The sequence below is a fragment of the Corvus cornix genome, chromosome 4A (genome assembly GCF_000738735.6).
Source record: "Corvus cornix cornix isolate S_Up_H32 chromosome 4A, ASM73873v5, whole genome shotgun sequence".
NCBI classification, from domain to species: Eukaryota; Metazoa; Chordata; class Aves; order Passeriformes; family Corvidae; genus Corvus; species Corvus cornix.
This window is the reverse complement of record NC_047058.1, coordinates 16357493-16375352: the sequence shown is the minus strand read 5'-3', so window position 1 is coordinate 16375352 and position 17860 is coordinate 16357493. Positions and strand designations below refer to the sequence as shown.

Genomic DNA, 17860 nt, shown 5'->3' with positions numbered 1-17860 from the left:
TTTTAGCAGTTCTCTCTTCGAGGGTTCTGTTGCCTTAAAGCAAGGTCACTCTGAGCTCAGTTAGAGCAGAGTGACCAAACTGTAGTGAGGGAAAGTGCCCCAAAACCAGCGTTGTGCCCAGCTGAGCTCCTTGCTTTCTTACTCTGCTTTTGCTTACGTCTGGCACCAGGTACCCAAGTCACAACCAAGAGAAGTGAGAATGATGGCTCCTTACAGCAAGGCCATAGAAAATCACATCTTCCTTCTTTATGCCCCCAAAGGTAGCTCACTCACTGGACAAGTAGTTTAGTGCATGCCATCACTTGCAGCTTTCTACGATAAATTACAGCTGCTTGTGAGAGGCACTGTGCCAGGAAAACAAAATGAAATGTTTGTCTACTACTTTGATATGACAAAATTATCTACATAGCAGCTGGATTTTTCAGATTTATCTTTGATTCTTGCAAATGCAGTCACTATTGTTAAAGAGGAAGCTGCATAAAGCACAAGTTGTAACTTCTGAAGTCCACAAATGATGGGGGTTTAAGGCTAAGAGCGAAGTGGTAAATTGCTCATCAGTCCTTGGTGTGATATGAACTGATACTGGAGAACTGCATCTTAAACCAGCTGATCAAATATGACAGCAAAAGGCAAGGGTTTCTCTTCAGTAGAGTCAAAATATTTCATCAGTCTGCAATTACATAACAGCCAGCACTCTGGAAAGGCACGCAGAGGGAAGCATTCCCTTCTGCACAGTGGCTGAATCTCAGCACATCACCACAGTCCTGTGAACAGCCCAGCCTCAGGAGCTGCACTCACCACCTGGAACAGGCAGTGCACATACCAACACCAAACCCCAAAGTGCTTCAGCAGAGCAAGGAATTGCTCAGCTGTAAATGCTTCTGCTCTACAGTCAGTCTGTCCTTGACACATGCCTCTGAAAATCTCAGTAAAGGTTTGCTTTACAATTTCCTTACCCAGTTGCAGGTTTTCAGTCTCCTCCTTTAAAGCAAATTAAGAATAGTTACCTCTAGCATTCACACCAGAATTTAGTTTTCTTCCTTTGCTGCCACTGGCTCTTTAATTTAGATATTTAAAATCTTGTTAGATGGGCTTTGAGCAGTGCTAAATTCCTCCTTCCCCATGATTTCACACACCCTTTTCTCCCAGGAAAAGGCAGTAACCAGACCCATCCTTAGCTTATGCTTGCTCAGGATTGAGGCAGCAGCAGAGTGATGGTGAACATCTGAGCTCTGCTGTTTCCCTAGGACAGCAATTCCTCCTTGGACTGCTCACTAACACACAAGCCAGCTGAGCAACACGCAGGTGAAGGAGGTAATACACCTGGGTGCAACTTCATGGTTTCTTCTCCTGGTATTTCACACTTCAGAATTAAACAATGTACTTACCCAACAGCTGTGGCACTACTGAGTATCTGCCAGCCTCATTCCAGACAAGTGGCAAGAAGAGATCCATCCTCTCCAAAGGGCAACAGAAAAGCTGATCAGCAATCTCACTTATTTGAGATTTTGCAACAGCGAGCTGTCCTAGCAAATGAGCCAGGTGAAAACCACCACCAATCTCTTCATAGCTCACAATCAAGCTGATAACCACCACTAGATACTGTATCACCTCAGCAAACCAGCTGCAGATGCTTTCAAATGTGGAGAACAAAATAAGAAAAAGAAACAAAGAGCATTGGCTGCAGCCTCTCTTCCATACATCTTATCCAATTCCAGGTTAATTAAAAGCCATCCAAAGACAGGGTAAACTCCAGAAGTGATTATCTCATCTTCCCCTACTTAAAGAGTACCTACAGAACTAAACCCCAATTTAAGGTTCTTGCTTTGGTAACATTAGGCATCTCAAAATGTTTTCATCTTCCCTATGATTTCACAATTCTTCAAGGCACCTCCTTATGCTTTTAGGCTGTAACACTTTCTCCTCCCTCCCTTTCCCACCCAAATTTATTTCTAAGTGTCCCCCTTTGCGGTCTCAACTCTAGAGACTCAGTGTGAGAACACAAGTCACAGAAGGCTCCTGTCCCTACAGACTCCCTTATGTATTACACCAGATAAAGCATTCCTGTTGCCATCAATAGTCACCAGTGAGTCCTCTCCTTCCTATCCCAGCACAGGAGTTCTGGGAACATCCCAGCCAGAGGCATCTGCAGCACAGAGCAGAGACAGACAACTCTGTACTCTGCACCTGAGACAGGAACTGAGCTCCAGGCTCCCAGCAACACACGGACAAGTTTTGCACCTCGCCTCTCTGCATCCACAACAGACACGTCCCAGGTGTGTCAGCAGCTCCCTTTCTGTATTCTAACCTGATGAAGTTGAAGGTCACATTCCAACACACAAATGAAACTCATTCTGTGAGAAGGAAAACTGTTAGAAAATTCTCAGGGGTTGAACACCCTCTTTACAGAGCTATGCAAGAACAACTTTCATGCCATAACCTGAAGCTTCATTAAATTCAATCCACATGTAGACATCTGTACTAAAAAAACAGAAGAGACAAAACACCAGATAAAAAAGGCTTAAAATCCACTTTAATAATGCATTCCTGTAACATTCCTCAGACAAACTCAAACTTTTTAGTGGGACAATTACAGTTTGTGTTCAAACAGTTTACACTAAATGAAAAATCTTGTAGTACTTCTACACAAAAGACAGGCAAGGTTAGGATTATACAAACATTTGTTTCAGTTAAATCTTCAGCATGAGATACAGTATCTTTATCCAATAGATTGTACTTTACTACCAGTAAAAATAAAAGAGATACAACACGTTATCAAAAAAATCCATCCGAACAAGAACCTCCCAGCCATACAGGCTGCACGACTGTCAACTACTTCAAAGAAACAAATGGTCCAGGTAAAAAGAGTAGCTAACAAGTTAGGAGGAAAAAATTAAAAAAAAAAAAAAAAGAATAAGAAACAAACAGAATCTCCCCCAATTCACTACATGACGGATCATTTGGAGCTATATAAATTTACAAAATCATGGGAGCTGCAAAGCACCCAAACGCTGCCCTAGCTCTCCAGAGACTTCCCTATGCTCTTAAGCAAGGTACACTACACTAAAAAAATGCCAAGACATACTGAAACTTTATCTAATTTAGTCTCATGATTTCAGCTACAAATAGGAAACCTGGAATAGTCAAGGCATTAGGGTCCTTGCAAGATTTTACCGTTACTGAACCACGGCAGCCTCCCAGAATCCATTTTTCACTTTGAAATTAGGAATGCACCACATGTAATTTTCTAAAACCTTTACCAGTCAGACTGCACTCCCCTTGTCGTAGAGTGGCTTTACCAAAACAGGCCCTAATTAACTATCTTTAAAATGTCCCCCCTCCCCCCCAAGTTGAACCCTGTGTGGCCTGCCAAAATTTCTTTCTTTGGGGCGTACAGGGGATAGCTTAATCCTGTTAGTATCTGCGACGCTTGTTAGGGCCAAAATCCCCCCCTGGATTTCCTCTGTTGAAGGCAGGCGGGTTCCCTCCCATCGCTCCAAGGCCTTCCATGGCTCCACCCTGGCCGAAGCGGTCTGGAGGTGGTGGTGGAGTCTTGGAATGAGGACAAATGCAGAAGGCACAGGGAGAAAAACAAGGAAGAACAAAGGGCAGTTAAAAGCCATTTGAGTTGATTCAAATTCTACCAGGATTCCACAATTCCAGCTGACCTCACTGCAAGCCTTCACCCCACCAAAAACATCCCCACAGTCCCAAACCTGGACTGACAGGACCATTGCAAACAAAGTCCCTTTCCCCACACAACCTGCAGTCAGACATACTGGGACAGTGTGCACCACCTCACAGACTAGGGCCCTGCTGAGCAGCAGGTGAGCCATCTGAACTCCCCTTTCCACTCCTGGCTTCATCTTCCCCCTTAATTTCTATGTGTAGTGCACATTCCCTTAACATCAGCTGCTTTGCATCCCTACCACTTAGGTACAGAAGCTTTTAGATAAATAAAACTGTTCTTTATGACAAAAAAAAAATCTGCATCATAGCAGTCATAAGACAGAGCAAGAAGTCTGAGTAGGAAGGTTTGCAGGAAAACTGTTTATTAGACCAGATCATAAAAAACACTGAAGGAAGATGAACTTTAAGGACAAAATTTACTATGACTGCTGCTGTTTGCTGCTGACTACAAGTGCTGACACTGTGGGAGGACCAATCCTCCGTATGACAGAGAGGAATGACAGATGCCACAAAAGCCACAGTCTATTGCAAAGCCCTGCAGCAAAGTTCAAAACTAAATCAAATAGAAAAATTTTAAAAAGTTAAATAAATAAGCATAACCTCCATTTATTCTTTGTCTTGACCTCCTAAGCAAATTAGCTGAACTCATTCTAGCCTATGAGCACAGGAGAGAACTGTTTTCAGAACTGGTGATGAACAGAACACTCCTGAAAGCTTGGCTTTATGCCTGCAAAAATCTACTCACAAAAACCTCAATTTAACAAAGTGCTTCCCATTAGGTCATTTAAAAATAACCATATATTATTGCTAAGATCTTTCTAACAAGCATTTTAGCACTAGCTGTCTTGGAAGTAAATTAAGCAGTTACTAGACTTGGCTCAATCTCCTGAAAATTATCAGCTAGTAATAAGGCAAGATTAACCACTAAAGATTTCAGCAGGAGTGAAGCAACAGGTTTGGGTAGATAAAAAAGCTTCAACTTCACCAGCTAGTGCTTAATACTGGAAACAACATAATCTGCATTTAAGGTGTGCACAAAAAGCAGATGGAGATACATTACCATTCCCATGGCTCCATCAGGGATCATAGCTCCAGGACCAGCAGCAGGAGGTGCAGGAGCTGGGACATTGGTACCACCCATAGCTCCTCTATTGTTCATGCCAATGGTACCTGGAAAAGAAAACTGAGGAATAGTCCTGGCACACACACACAGTGACTGGGGTCTGCCCCATGCAGGGACAGAGTCCCAGTCTTTATTAACCAGCTTTGCACTATGAGGTCAAGACAAACTGATCCTGCTTTACAGCATGTTATGTTTCCTGTCACATGAATACTTCCTCTTACTAGCCTGGGAGATTAGTTTGACTGAGTTTCTAAATAAGAAGCCAATAAAATGAAATCACTGAAAAAAAAAGTGCAGATTTTGTAAGAGAGGAAATGAACATGCACAGGAACAAAGAATACTCTTACCTCCCATACCCATCTGTCCCATTCGCATGTCTGGTGGCTCCCTCTGGAAAGACAGACACTCATTTCAACTGATAATCAGGCTTTAAAAAAAGGCAATTATACAAATTCAATGACTTCTGAGGATTTACTACTGAACAATGTGTAGAAAGTAATTCCCAGGATAAATCTCAAAGACAGGAGCAACCTTCACATGATAGCTGCTGAATGAACAGGTCTTATTTAAAATACCTCATTCTAAAAGATTGTTTTTCAGAACTGTAATAAAACATTCAGCAGCAAAGCTGCACATGCAGACTTTACCAAAGATATCTTTATGGAAAGAAGTGCTGAGCAGTAGTGACACATTAGATAGAATTAGTTTTGCTACTCCCTCAGCATAGCTAAGAAGCTTTTCCTGTTGAAAGAAATGCAAGCTTACATAAAGACATGGTACTGGGTCACTTGCACTAAAATACCATTTAGTGAGTTCAATTTCTCTTATTAACCAAGCATCAGGAACACCTATCACAGATCTCTCTCACTGCAAAACCAGGAGCACCTCCTCAGCTCACTGAGGGCACTACTTTTTTCACAGTGGTAACTGAAGACAGATTTCACTTCATCTGTAGTCTCAGTGCCATTATTTATCATACAAAGGCAGTATTATTTAGAGGAATCAGGATTTCTGCTGCACAAGGAGAATATTCCCACACTTGGCTCAGCCATGCTTTTGGCCCTTTTGGTTTGACATATATTTAGCTATTTTGCCTAGGGGCCAGGTTTTCACTAGTAAGCACTAAACACTTGCCCCCCTCAACTGCATCAATGCCATTACACCACCTGAACAGCCCTACAGCTGCCTCCACAATAGAAGGTGGCTGGGACTGGAAACAGATTGCAAGGCATTTCTCTATAGAACCAGAGATATTGTTATTAAAAGGCAGGTTACCACACAGGTTACACTACAAAAAAAATACTTGACCAACTGACTTTTAAGTACAAGCATACACCATGCCTGCAGCAATGCCTCAAGTTGGGATAATTTTATCATGACTAAGACAGACTGCAGGCTAGGGATATAGCCAGTCATATAATCACAACAGGGTTCTGCTGCAGTGGTTCAGGACAGTGTGTGTTGCTGTTAGAATAAAACTAGTCAGCATACATTTTCCTGTACAGCAAGACAGCTACAGAGAGTCCTACCTGAAGAGCAGTGGAACAGAACCCGGGGATTTATAGTTTCCAGGCTAAACTGTATTAAGATTGGAGGGAGTCAATAATTTAGGGTAGAATGCACTACTCATGTACAGTCCTCCAACCAAGTTAAAAATCCACAGACAGCTGTGCTGTGGAAGGGAAAAATCTACTGTGAGTGTACAGATGCAATGGAAACGTAGAAGCACTCGTACCGCATCAGCAAAATTCCCTTTAAAGCCTTCCTGCTGGCGTCTCATCATCTCCTCTTGCTGCCTTCTCATTTCCTCTTCACGGCGCCTGCGTTCCTCCTCTTGCCTGTAAAAAAAGGTCCAAGGATAATCAGCACAACATACACCAACCACCTGCATCACTGTGTTGCAGTGCTGCCTCATGGATCTTGATTGGAAACTTTACACTTCAAACTTTCAGTTTTGAGGAGCTCATTGTAAAAAAAAAAAAAACAAAAACCACGAGATACTTGTGTGCATGTGTCTCATGAGGAGCAACTGAGGGAGCTGGAGGGGCTCATCCTGGAGAAAAGGAGACTCTAGGGGGACCTTATCACTCTCTACAACGCCTGAAAGGAGGGTGGAGCCAGGTGGGAATCAGTCTCTTCTCCCAGGTAACAAGTGACAGGATAAGAGGAAATGGCCTCAAGTTGCACCAGGCAAAGTTTAGATTTGGTATCAGGGAAAATTTCTTCACCAAAAGGGTTACAAAGCATTGGCACAGGCTGCCCAGAAAGTGGTGGAGTCACCATCCCTGGAAGGATTTAAAGGATGTGTAGATGTGGTGCTTAGGGACACGGTGAGCTTGGCAGTGCTAGATCTACAGCCGGACTCACTGATCTTAGAAGTATTTTCCAACCTAAATGATTCTATGTACACAGCAGCTCCCAAATGCATGCTGACTACATGCAATATCAAGCTTCAAGCCTGACAGCTCTCAAGCCCCTTCTATTACACAAATAGTCTGGTAATCCTCCTGGAGCTTCTCAAAATGACCCCAAGACCAGGAACTGCTACAATGGAGAGAAAAATCTCTGAGACTAAGCTACCCTTCAAATGAAAATAGAGATGATGGAATGGGATTTCCCAATCTGCAGCGCTGAAGCCACTAACTCACAGCAGAGATTTTGGTTTTTCTATCTGCCTCATTAAAGGAGCTTAAATGAGAGACAAAACTGTGAAGAAGCAAATACTAATCAATTGGAAGAAACTCCTAACTCTTCCATCTTAAACCAGCTGTGCCCTATGAACAAAAAGGCCCAAAGTAACAGCCACACTTTAGGTAATAATTAAATTGTCACAATGAACAATTAGGTGCAGTCAAGAGGTGTTTTATTCCACTATGGATTCACAGCATTTCACAGCCTGCCCCCTTACCTGAGTTCTAACTGTTTACGTTTTTGTACTTCTTGGTTATGCAATTCCTCCATTCTCCTCAGCTCCTCCTGGCGTCTCATTAAATCTGTGTAAGACAACAGCAAAAAACACAATCAAACTCGTCTCCCATGCCACTGCCTATGAATTCCTGAATGAGAACCTTAACACACAAGAGAAGAAGGCTGGAACAGTGAAAATAGTGGGGGGAAAAAAACAACCCAAAACTCAAAAAAAACCCCTTCACCAATACAGTAACATCTCTCCATGTTAGGTCCAACAGGATTCAGTGCCAGGTCCTGCTCCTGGGTCACAACAACCCCCTGCAGCTCCAGCCTGGGGCAGAGGGGCTGGAAAGTGTCCAGTGGGAAAGGCCCTGGGGGTGCTGGTCAACAGCAGCTGAACATGAGCCAGGTGTGCCCAGGTGGGCAAGAAGCCAGTGGCACCTGGCCTGTCCCAGCCATGGTGTGACCAGCCGCACCAGGACAGTGACCGTCCCCCTGACTGGGTACTGGTGAGGCCACTCCTCAAATCCTGTCCAGCTCTGGGCCACTTGCGACAAGAAAGACATTGAGGGGCTGGAGCATGTCCAGAGAAGGGAATGGAGCTGGGGAAGGGTCTGGAGCATGTCTGATGGGGAGCAGCTGAGGAGCTGGGGGGGCTCAGCCTGGAGAAAAGGAGGCTCAAGGAGACTTTATTGCTCTACAAGTACCTTAAAGGAGGTTAATGGTTAGACTTACTGATCTTTTCCACCTAAATGATTCTATGATTCCATTCATTTGCTGCTACCATGCTTGATTACAAGACAAGCAGCCACGATGGCTCACCTTCAGTGGTCTCTAGCCAGTCTACTGAGCCACCCACTCCTGGATGGTGCAGGGCCCTGTTCCCATCTGGTATTTATCTCTGACCGGTACCTTGCCGCATGAGCATCACTTGGTGCTCATGGCGAGCTGCTTCCATTTCCATTTCCAGCTTCTCTCGAGCTTCCTTGATGTTGCGATCTACTTGTTCCTGCTGCTGCTTCTCCATCTCTATCAAAGCCTTCCAACGCATGGCATATTCATATTCAAAGCTGCCAGGCTGTGCAAACCGAGGAGGCTGCTCACGCTCCCTGTCAAACAATGAAGAGCTAGTGAATGCTTCAGGAGAGCAAGGAGGAACCAAGAAAACTCCATTTGTGTGTCAAATGCAATAGCAGGCCCTTTTAACAGTTCACTCTGCCTGAGACATCAGTTTGTCTGCTCCTCAGGAATCATCTCATTCCTGCATGGAAGCTGTCCTCCTCCATAACAGGCAATGACACTGCTTTCATAAGACACCAAGAGATTCTGGGTAAGGAGATTCAGAAATACCCTTGAAAGCAACAGCCTTTGCTCCTGCTGCACATCTTATGGACAGATGCACTCCAGAAACAAACAATGCCCAAATGTGCATGTTATTTTCACGCTGCACCTGCAGCACAGGACTATTCTTAATTCAGTCACCCACATCCTGAAGCTCTCACCTTCCTTACTTGAAAAATTCATGAGCTCACATGGTTTGCTAATGCCAACTGCTCAGATCACAGGATTCCTACTTACACTGGGAAGCCTTCTAAAACTCTGGTCTTATATCTGGATAGCTCTACAATCTCCTAATGCTAGTCACATAATTCCTTAAGTTTCTATTGTGGGTTCAAGTGTTTCCTACATAGACTTTCTGTAATACTTCCCAGGGAATCTCATATCATCTGTGTTATCTCAAATTGACTTTATTTTTTATTCCAAGAACTGAAATGGACTTATACAAAATATGAGAAGGCTACCAGTCTTATCCAGGAGTGTGGATTCAAAATGACTGTTTTCTTTCAGCCAATCATGGCAAGAGAACAGTGAATGGAATTCTCCTTCCAAAGTCAGGCCACATTTACTGAGAAAAGGATGACCTGATGAGCCACCCTTCTAAGACTGAGGCACTAGCCCACAGGCACTCTCATCTCCTGTTGCATGCCAGGCACATACTTGTGATATTGCTGGTTTTTGATGACTAGCTTCTCTGGTAGACCCTCCTCATCATCATACTGATCCATGGGCTCCACAGTGACAGGCCGAGGGAATCTGTAAAGAAAAGGTGAGGTGCTCTCAAGAAAATTCAAGAACAAGCTTGCAGTTGTGGAAAGCATGTGTACTAAGTCCGAACTTACACTGCTTTTAGCACTGCTCAAAGGAACTCAGAGCAGCTGCTGATCTCAACCAACATGAAACCAGAAATCACTTTGAACACTCTTTTTTTCCTTTTTTCTAGAATAGGAGTGGAACTGTTGATCAAAATCTCCGTTTAATCCAAACCAAAATTGTACTGAATTGTAGCTACTGGTTCAAATTAACAGCTTAACTGGAATCTGACATGCTCCAATAGGATCTACCCAGCATGAAGTCTTGTCTCTAGAGTGGCACAAGTCCATCTGTGCCTTTTTATGGCCATCTAAAGCAGAGTCACTACAGCACTCCTCACTGGAGGCCGCAGGCTGTACCATCCAGTCATACCCTCCTGGTGAGGCCACCATGTGCTACTGTTGCTTGGCAACTGTGCTCTAGGAAGGTCCACTGGGCCCCTGCCTGAATTTCCACCCCCCAGGGAATCCACTGGTGCAGTTCACAACAGACACTGCAGATGTGTGCTTCTGTCTTCCTGGCTTCTGCTTGCAGAAGAAAGTATTGACCTGGTCTCTGAATCAGCTCTCCACCACAGCACTGACACTGCTCATCCCCAGCACAAAGCAGCACCCCAGCTTCCCGTGGGCTCCTCAGTCCCATGTGCCAGGACTGGGGAAATGAAGAGATGATCCTGTTGTGCCAAGTGGCAATGGGTACCCAGGCTCCAGCAGCAAGGCAGGATATGGAAAGCTAAAATCCCTTTTCTCAGCTGAAGATCCATAATACAACTTTTTGCTTTGATGTGACATATTCCATTATTAATAATCTTATTTTCTAACATGAACCAATTCAAACAGTTTATCTAACTTTCCTGTCTTGAACTAGGACAAACCAGAACAAGTTCAATCAAAACCAAACCATAACTAGAAAGGAACAACAGACTTGTTTGTGGTCCTAGGTACCAGAACCTAATGTACTGATAGCTATAAAGAGATTGAATGTTAACCTAAGTTATACATTGCTAGTGATTAGTTTTGCATGATCACTTCTAAAAATCTGTTTTCATGGTTCTTTCAGGTACAGACTTCTGAATCAGCAAAAGCTCTCTAGCAGTAATCCTCCTGTAGAGCACTACCCACTATGCTGGTATCCTCAAGGAGTCACAGGGAGAAAAACAGGTGTTAAAAAAGAAATAAGCAAAACCTGCTTTTTGAAACTGAATGTGCTTGTGTACAGCTGTGCTATTACATATCCACAGGAGGTGTGAAGCACAAAACTTTAAAAATTACTTTAAAAATGAGCAATATAGCCCCATTTCAGGAAGTGTTCTAGTCACAAATTCTAGAAGCATAATACAAAATATACAGTAATTTTTTTTCCAAGAGATCAGAAATGGCTCCCTCTTAACAGAGCAACAAACTGCTCCGTGGAATGCAACTGGAATTGGTTATTTGCTTGAGCAAGTTCACATAATTATGAAAGAACATGCTTTTCTGCCTTATTACATTGAAGCACAGGGGAAACAGTTTATAATGGTGAAAACTCTAAACAATCCAATCTATCTGAGCAGCCTCTCCAACAGATCCCATGCCCACAGTGGCATTCCACCCCAGCAATGCATGCTGCCAAGCAGAATCCCATCCTAAGACTCTCCCCTTTAGTGACCCACAGTGTACAATTAAAACACTTGAGCTTCATTTCCAAACAAGTTATACGGATGGCCTCTGAAACAGGTCCTGTTCTTAAAGGCTGCTTTAATTGCCCTAAAGTTGTTTTATGGAGAAAGAGTTTATTTGGAAGTTTTATGCACTTACCCCACTAGCAGCTTCCCAGAAGAAAGTTTTCAGACCTGAGCTTCAGCACAGACTGTCTCTTGTTGGAACAAAGCTAAATAAAGTTCTCCCCAGGCCAATCCCCTACCACCTCATGCCCCATCTGTCCCACTGTGGTGTTAAGAACCAGCCACCCAACCTGCACATGCCAGCAGAGCACCTCTCCCCATCTGCACTTACGTAGTTAGCAGGAAAGACCCATCACTACATCTATCCAGCGCTTTCCTAGCAGCAGGCTTCCCTGAGAACTCCACAATGCCTTTCCCAGAGGATCGTCCTCTGTCATCCACAATAACCACAGCCCTTTCCACCTGGCCAAACACTGAGAAGGCTTCCTCCAGGAGCTCATTGGACACAAACTGAGGCAGGTTCCTGACTGTCAGCGAGGCGCTGTGGCAGGCAAAGCGCACTCGGAGCTGCTTCCCACGGAGAGGCATGTTGTCCAGTTCCACCTTGGCAATCTCTGCCAGAGTGCGAGTTTCCTGCAGATAAAAACAACCACCATTAAAACTCCCAGTGAGGCACAGAATTAAACACAAGCTTATTTCTCCATAACATGTACTTCTGAGAGAAATAAATGATTCTCCCACAGCTTGGTAAGAAGTGTGCCAAAAAACCACAGCTATTCCTTATCATCAGTGACTGAACAGGCAGAGCTTGGGGGCGGGGAGGGTGAGAAATATGTAACAAATGTGTAAGTTTAGTCCAACAGCCAGTATGAACAAGGCAAACAATGAAATTATCATTATCACACAATTATATTAAGGCTACAAAGCACCTTTTTTTAAAAAATAAATACATTTTAAAAAATAATCAAGGTTCAATGATTAACCAAGTCTGATAAGGAAATGCTGATGGTATGACAACCTATGAAAGACCTTCTATGCCATTTTCACACCTTTCCACTCATTTAAGTCACTACCAAGCAGTTGCACTACATGAAAACAGCCCAGACATGGGTGTGGGAACCTCATCCACTCACTTTGGGGCTCTCAGAAAGGTGGTGCATGACCCATAGAAATCTGAGAACCACTCCATGGTGGTAGCTACCTCCCTTCCAGACACACTTCAACGTGACCATCTAAAGATTCCCTACCTCAAGAGCATTAATCACTCCAGGAATACTGCATGACAAACTACGCCCATAGGAATTCCGTACTCCAGAAATGGAGAAGTTCACTTTGTCTATAATAGCATTATATTCCTGTGGGGCTTTTTATCAGCTTTCTACCAGCTGATTTCAGAATAAATTCATCAGATCTCTCATAACTCCTGCCACAAGCTGCCTAAATTCACATTTCTTTTCATAACAAGCTCTAGACAAACCATTTGGAAGCTAATCCCATATTCCAGTTACTAAGATTATCAGCAGGTTTAATCAGCAAGACATCTGAACACCTACTACTTTCAATTAGCAGTACTGCTCCAGTGTGAGCCATCACCACAAAAACTCCCCAAAGGTGCCAAGTCACTCACCAGCCTGATAAAACCAAAGCCTTTGTCCTTGTGTATGAAGACTTCCCCTGCCTTGCCATACTTCTCAAACAACTTTCTCATCTCTTCCTCTGTAATATCTGGGGGCAGATTCCCCACAAAGAGGCGGCTTCTTTGGGTGAAGGTCTTTTCACCGGGTTTCCGGAAATTCTTCAGGTCAATAGTCAGGCCTTCATCTGAGGGGAATAAGGTACACAGCTGCTCTACAGTTGGGGGGATAAATTTTATTAGGTTTCATCACAGTGACCACAGAGACACAGGATAATACAGGTAACACCACCCGTTCACCTTGGTCTTAAACCTCTCCAGCCATCTCTCCAGCCACAAGGGGGATTTATTTCAGAATGGCCCCACAGTTTTTTTTTAAAGAAAACTGAACCTCATTGCTCATTAATACCAGCAAATGACAGCCTAGAACGGGAGAAAACAACACACTGCAGCTTGAAATAACATGAGATATTTCACTCAAACTTTTTGAGAACTGGTCAGGATAACCAGCCCAGAAAAAAATCAACTGTAGTAACAATACAGGATGTTGCTATTACAACACAAAGAATTACAGAAAAGCCATAGTTTAGCCAGAAAACAGATTTTTGCTCAAAAATACTCCAAAACAACTCCAGGTATCTAGAAAAATATGAAAATAAGAGGAAGTTTTGTTCAGACAGATAACATTTCAGATAGCTGTCATTCTATGAGATGGGTTTCAGGGTATGGAGTTCTAAGCTGAAGAGAAGGCTGGAATAGTGAAAATAGTGGGGGGAAAAAACCAACCCAAAACTCAAAAAAAAACCCCTACCCCAAAAACCAGCCATATAGGTGAGACCTCGTAAAAATTACAAGATCAATTACAAAAAAAATATCTCTATTCAGAAAATTATCCTAGAAGAGATTTATGAAGTTGGAAAAGACCTCGAAGATCAAGCCCAAGGTTAAAATGTTTTCTGAGATATCCAACAGAAATAAACACAAACAGTAACATTCTCAAATCCCCACATGCATATACAATCTTTAACCCTTAATTCAACAAGAGTCCAGCATGATCCTGAAAGCTCTGTTATGTGCCAGACACAGGGGTGGATTTAGCATCACTTTATCTTCCTGTGCCCCATTTTTCTTAAACACACATGGAACTTCACCACACAGGACTATAGGGCACAGAAAGCAACTCCTTTGCTTTGCAGAGGACACAAGTCATGGTCACACTTATGAAATAAACTGTGAACATAAATGGCTTGATTCCAGCTACAAAGCAGGGCACTGAATGAGAAAGACTGTCTATGCAAAGACAATGCATGCAAGACTCTGCAAGGACAACCCCTTTATAAGAGTAAGCGCAGCTCCATAGCTAACACTAAATAACCAGACTCAGAGAAGAGAAGAGTACCTAGAGAAGAGTAGTGAGAGTAAGTTATCTACTTCACACAGCAAAAGGAGCAGGAGTGAAATGTTTTGCCTTGTTCACAGCATTACTGTATTTGGGGATCAATTGCAAGGCCTGTGGATACAACAGGAGGTACTTGAATAGAGTTACACTCAGTGGTACGCAGAGTACCACTGTTCTGCCTCAGGAGATCCATGCAAAGGAGTGAGACACAGTCACTCACGACAAACTGATCCCTGTGGGAATTCCCCAGTACAGCTGTACTGTTATTGTTTTCAACCTGACTGGAAACGACTGCTCTGCCACCCTTGTCTGTTACTGTCTGGGAGCTGATAAAGAGCCTGTTCAACTCGACCCCCTAATAAAAACATCCAGGACATTTACCAGCCCAGTATCTTTGACACAAAAAAAACCCCACTCGGAGGAATCACACAAAGTGCATAGGTGACTTCCATACGTTTTTGTTCTGAACGGCCAAAGTATCCAAACTTAAAAAAAGAATCCACATCTAATAAAACTAAAGCACTTTTTCCCTCCCAAAAATGCTAACGGCGGTGAGACATCGCCGTACTTCTAAACTATCAGGTTAGATCAGTTCGGGCCCCTGAAGCTATTAACGTGTCCCGTCCCAGCTCACAAGCACCCGCTTTGGAGCGCCAGTCCACACAGACCAGGAAAACCCGGAAACCCGCTGAGGCAGAACGGCTTTAATCAATGTCAACTGGCGCTTGAATAGTAAGTAAAGCCGGGTTTCTCCTGGTTCCGCATTAATAAAAAATTGAGTCTTAAGGGGTGCCTGCACATCGCTGTAATAACGTTCTCACTACAACAACCTTTACCGAGAGCAAACTTACTTCTCTAGTAATCTAGTAACTGCTCTTAAGCTTAAGTTTCCAGTTTCCTAAGGAAACCTGCATTGAGAAGCCATCTGTTATGCCCGAAGAAAAAACAGGAACCCGACAATGAAAGACAGACCTTGTTATATTCGCAGCGCTTACAGACACACTGTCAAAAACGCAATGACTTCCAAACTGTAAGTAGTCCTTTCCTAAGATTTTGAGACAAAGAAGGAACCTCTATATCACTGCCCAGGTTTTGGAAACTCAAGAAACTTATGAACGCAAGAAACGTAACGAACAAACGCCACGGGAGCCGCGTGTACCTTCGAGCGGACTGAGCAAAACCATAAGAAAACCGTCAAGTACAACCCAGGCGCAATTAAAACCGTGGTTTCCAACAGGGGGAAGAAATTGATATAGCAGGAGATGCTGCAGCCTGCTTGAGGACCTAAGGATTTATTGTTTAAACTCGGAAAACCGGGTTCCTTTTGTTCCTGCTGAGACCTGTTGCACCCCGAGGGCCGCAGCTACCCCGAGGTTTCCCGCTGCACCGAAGCGGTCGCTCAGCGCCTACCCAGAGCGGGGCCGGGGCGGGCCCCCACGACGGGCCCGGGACTCACTCTGGCTGTTGGCCTGCTGCCCGTTCGCGGGGATGGACGGCGGCGGGTGCTGCTGGTGCTGCTTGCGCGGAGCGTGGTTCTGCTTCTCCATGTTGAACCCCTTGTTGCCCTGCATCTTCCCCACCTAAAAGCAACACGCGCACGGTCGGGAAGCGGCCCGGAGCTCGGTCCCGGGTAGGTCCCGGGTAGGTCCCGCCGGCCCCGCGTGCAGGGGCGGGGCGGGCCGCGCAGGCCGCGCCGGGCCCCAGCACGGCCCCAGCGGCGACGGAGCGGAGCGGGGCCGAGCCACGACCCTGCCGCCCCCACGGCCTCACCTGGCGGCAACACCGGACCGGGACACGGACACCGGGACAGGCACCGGCCCCGGACACAGACACCGGGACGGAGACGGGCACCGGGACCGCGGCGGCCCTGAGAGGAGAGCGCGCGGCCGGAACTCGCGCACCCTAACACGGCGCCCCTCTCCCTGAGCTCCTATTGGCCGCTCGGCGCCCGCCGCCGCGCCGCTAACTGGGCAAGCCCCGCCGTCACTCACAGGGGCCGCCGTGGCGGGGCGGGACTAGCCGGCCGTGCACAGATCCGATTGGCCAACAGAGGGGCTGCGCGCGCTGCCAATCACGGCGGCGGGCACCAAGCTTGGGTGAGAGGCGAGTGGGGGACAAAGGGAGAGCCGCGAGCCGCCCCGCGCGCGCCGCGCAGGCGTGCTGCGGGCACGCGGGGGCCGCGCGCTTTTAAAGGGCCAGCGGCGGCGCCGAGCGCGTGCCGCCCCGCCGCGCCCCGCGACGTGCGCCCGGGATGGTACCGGGGCAGTCCCGGCGGTGGGTTCTCCGCCCCGGCCAGTGAGCACCGCGGCCTGGGCAGCGCTGGGGGCGCCCGGTGTGTGCCGCTTTGGTCTCCTCCAGGTGTCCTCCAGCCCTGTGCCCGCTCCTTGCCCCGTCCAGCCGCGGGCTCCCCCTCGTCCTCTGGACCCCGCTGCGGACGGGAAGGCGGCTCGGCAGAAAGGTCCCGCCCTGCCCCTGGGAACACACCGGGCGCTCTGGGAGCGCGGCCGTATCCTGCCTCGGGCAGGTTTCGCTTCACCGATTTGCAATAAACCCTCCCGCTTCCCGCCGCCTCACCGGTGCAGGTGCCGCGGTCCCGCGGCCAGCGCGCTCCCCGGGTGCGGGACCCCCGGGAGGCTCACAGCCCGCGCGGAGCGCCCGCTTTCCCGCAGCTCCGCCGCCCGCTCCCGGCTGTGCCCCCGGGTTCCAGCCCACGCTCAGCCCCGGCACCCCTGTGTGCCCGCAGGCTCGGAAACCGCCGGTTCCCGGGGGCGGGAGCGATGGAAGAGCCCCCCAGTGGAGCGGGGCGGCCAAGAGCTGGGTGCTGCCCCGCTGAGATGGAGGGGGCCCGGGTCCTGCCGGCCCGGGAGCCGCCGGGGATGGGGGTCCAAGCCTGGCGGGGCGGAGCAGCGCCGGGGGCACGGATGGAGGCGGGAAGGGGTAGGGGTGCCGCGGGCGGCAAGGCCGGGTGGGCGCTGTCGTGGCTGGCGAAGGGCACCCCGGGCTATGTGCAGCGCTGCGGGAGCGCAGCCCGGGGCACCGGACGGGGATCCCGGGTGAAAGCGGCGCCGGGAGTGGGGGCCGCCGGCCCAGGCGGTCCCTCCCGGGGGCGGTGCCGCGTCCCGGGCCCCCGCGGAAGCCCCGCCCGGCCGCGCTGTCACTCACCGCCCCGGGGAGACGCTCCAGCTTCGGGGAGGCGGTGGCGGCGCCCGGGCTCGTCCGGGTGGGTCCCCCCGCGTGCAGGTAGAGGCCGTGGCGGCGCGGCCGGGCCGGGCCCCCAGGACGGCAGCGAGG

General features: G+C 47.1%; 2 protein-coding genes across 7 annotated transcripts in view; one reads left to right on the top strand and one right to left on the bottom strand.

Moving 5' to 3' along the window:
• Positions 1-2511: 2511 nt before the first annotated feature.
• NONO (non-POU domain containing octamer binding) lies at positions 2512-17804 on the bottom strand. Of its 5 annotated transcripts, none has more exons than XM_039571738.1 (11): positions 16340-16424; positions 16026-16149; positions 13165-13385; positions 11869-12170; positions 9722-9817; positions 8636-8832; positions 7722-7806; positions 6549-6651; positions 5161-5203; positions 4751-4860; positions 2512-3552 (listed from the first exon to the last, which is right to left on the bottom strand). In XM_039571738.1, exons 2-11 carry the CDS (start codon positions 16138-16140, stop codon positions 3415-3417), a joined length of 1410 nt encoding a protein of 469 aa, XP_039427672.1. In that variant the 5' UTR covers positions 16141-16149; positions 16340-16424; the 3' UTR covers positions 2512-3414. The 5 variants fall into 5 exon arrangements, with proteins under 5 accessions (XP_039427672.1, XP_039427676.1, XP_039427675.1 ...); XM_039571742.1 differs by lacking the exon at positions 16340-16424 and adding an exon at positions 17732-17804 and having other exon boundaries at positions 3071-3552; XM_039571741.1 differs by lacking the exon at positions 16340-16424 and adding an exon at positions 17732-17799 and having other exon boundaries at positions 3071-3552; positions 13165-13358; positions 15980-16149.
• Positions 17726-17860, top strand: part of ZMYM3 (zinc finger MYM-type containing 3) — a 32880-nt gene continuing 32745 nt past the window's right edge. The window contains exon 1 of one of the 2 annotated variants that reach the window (XM_039571735.1): positions 17726-17789. The gene's annotated coding sequence lies outside the window, so the exon portion shown is untranslated. Of the gene's footprint in view, positions 17810-17860 lie in introns of both variants that reach the window. The other variant, XM_039571734.1, reaches the window with a different exon arrangement.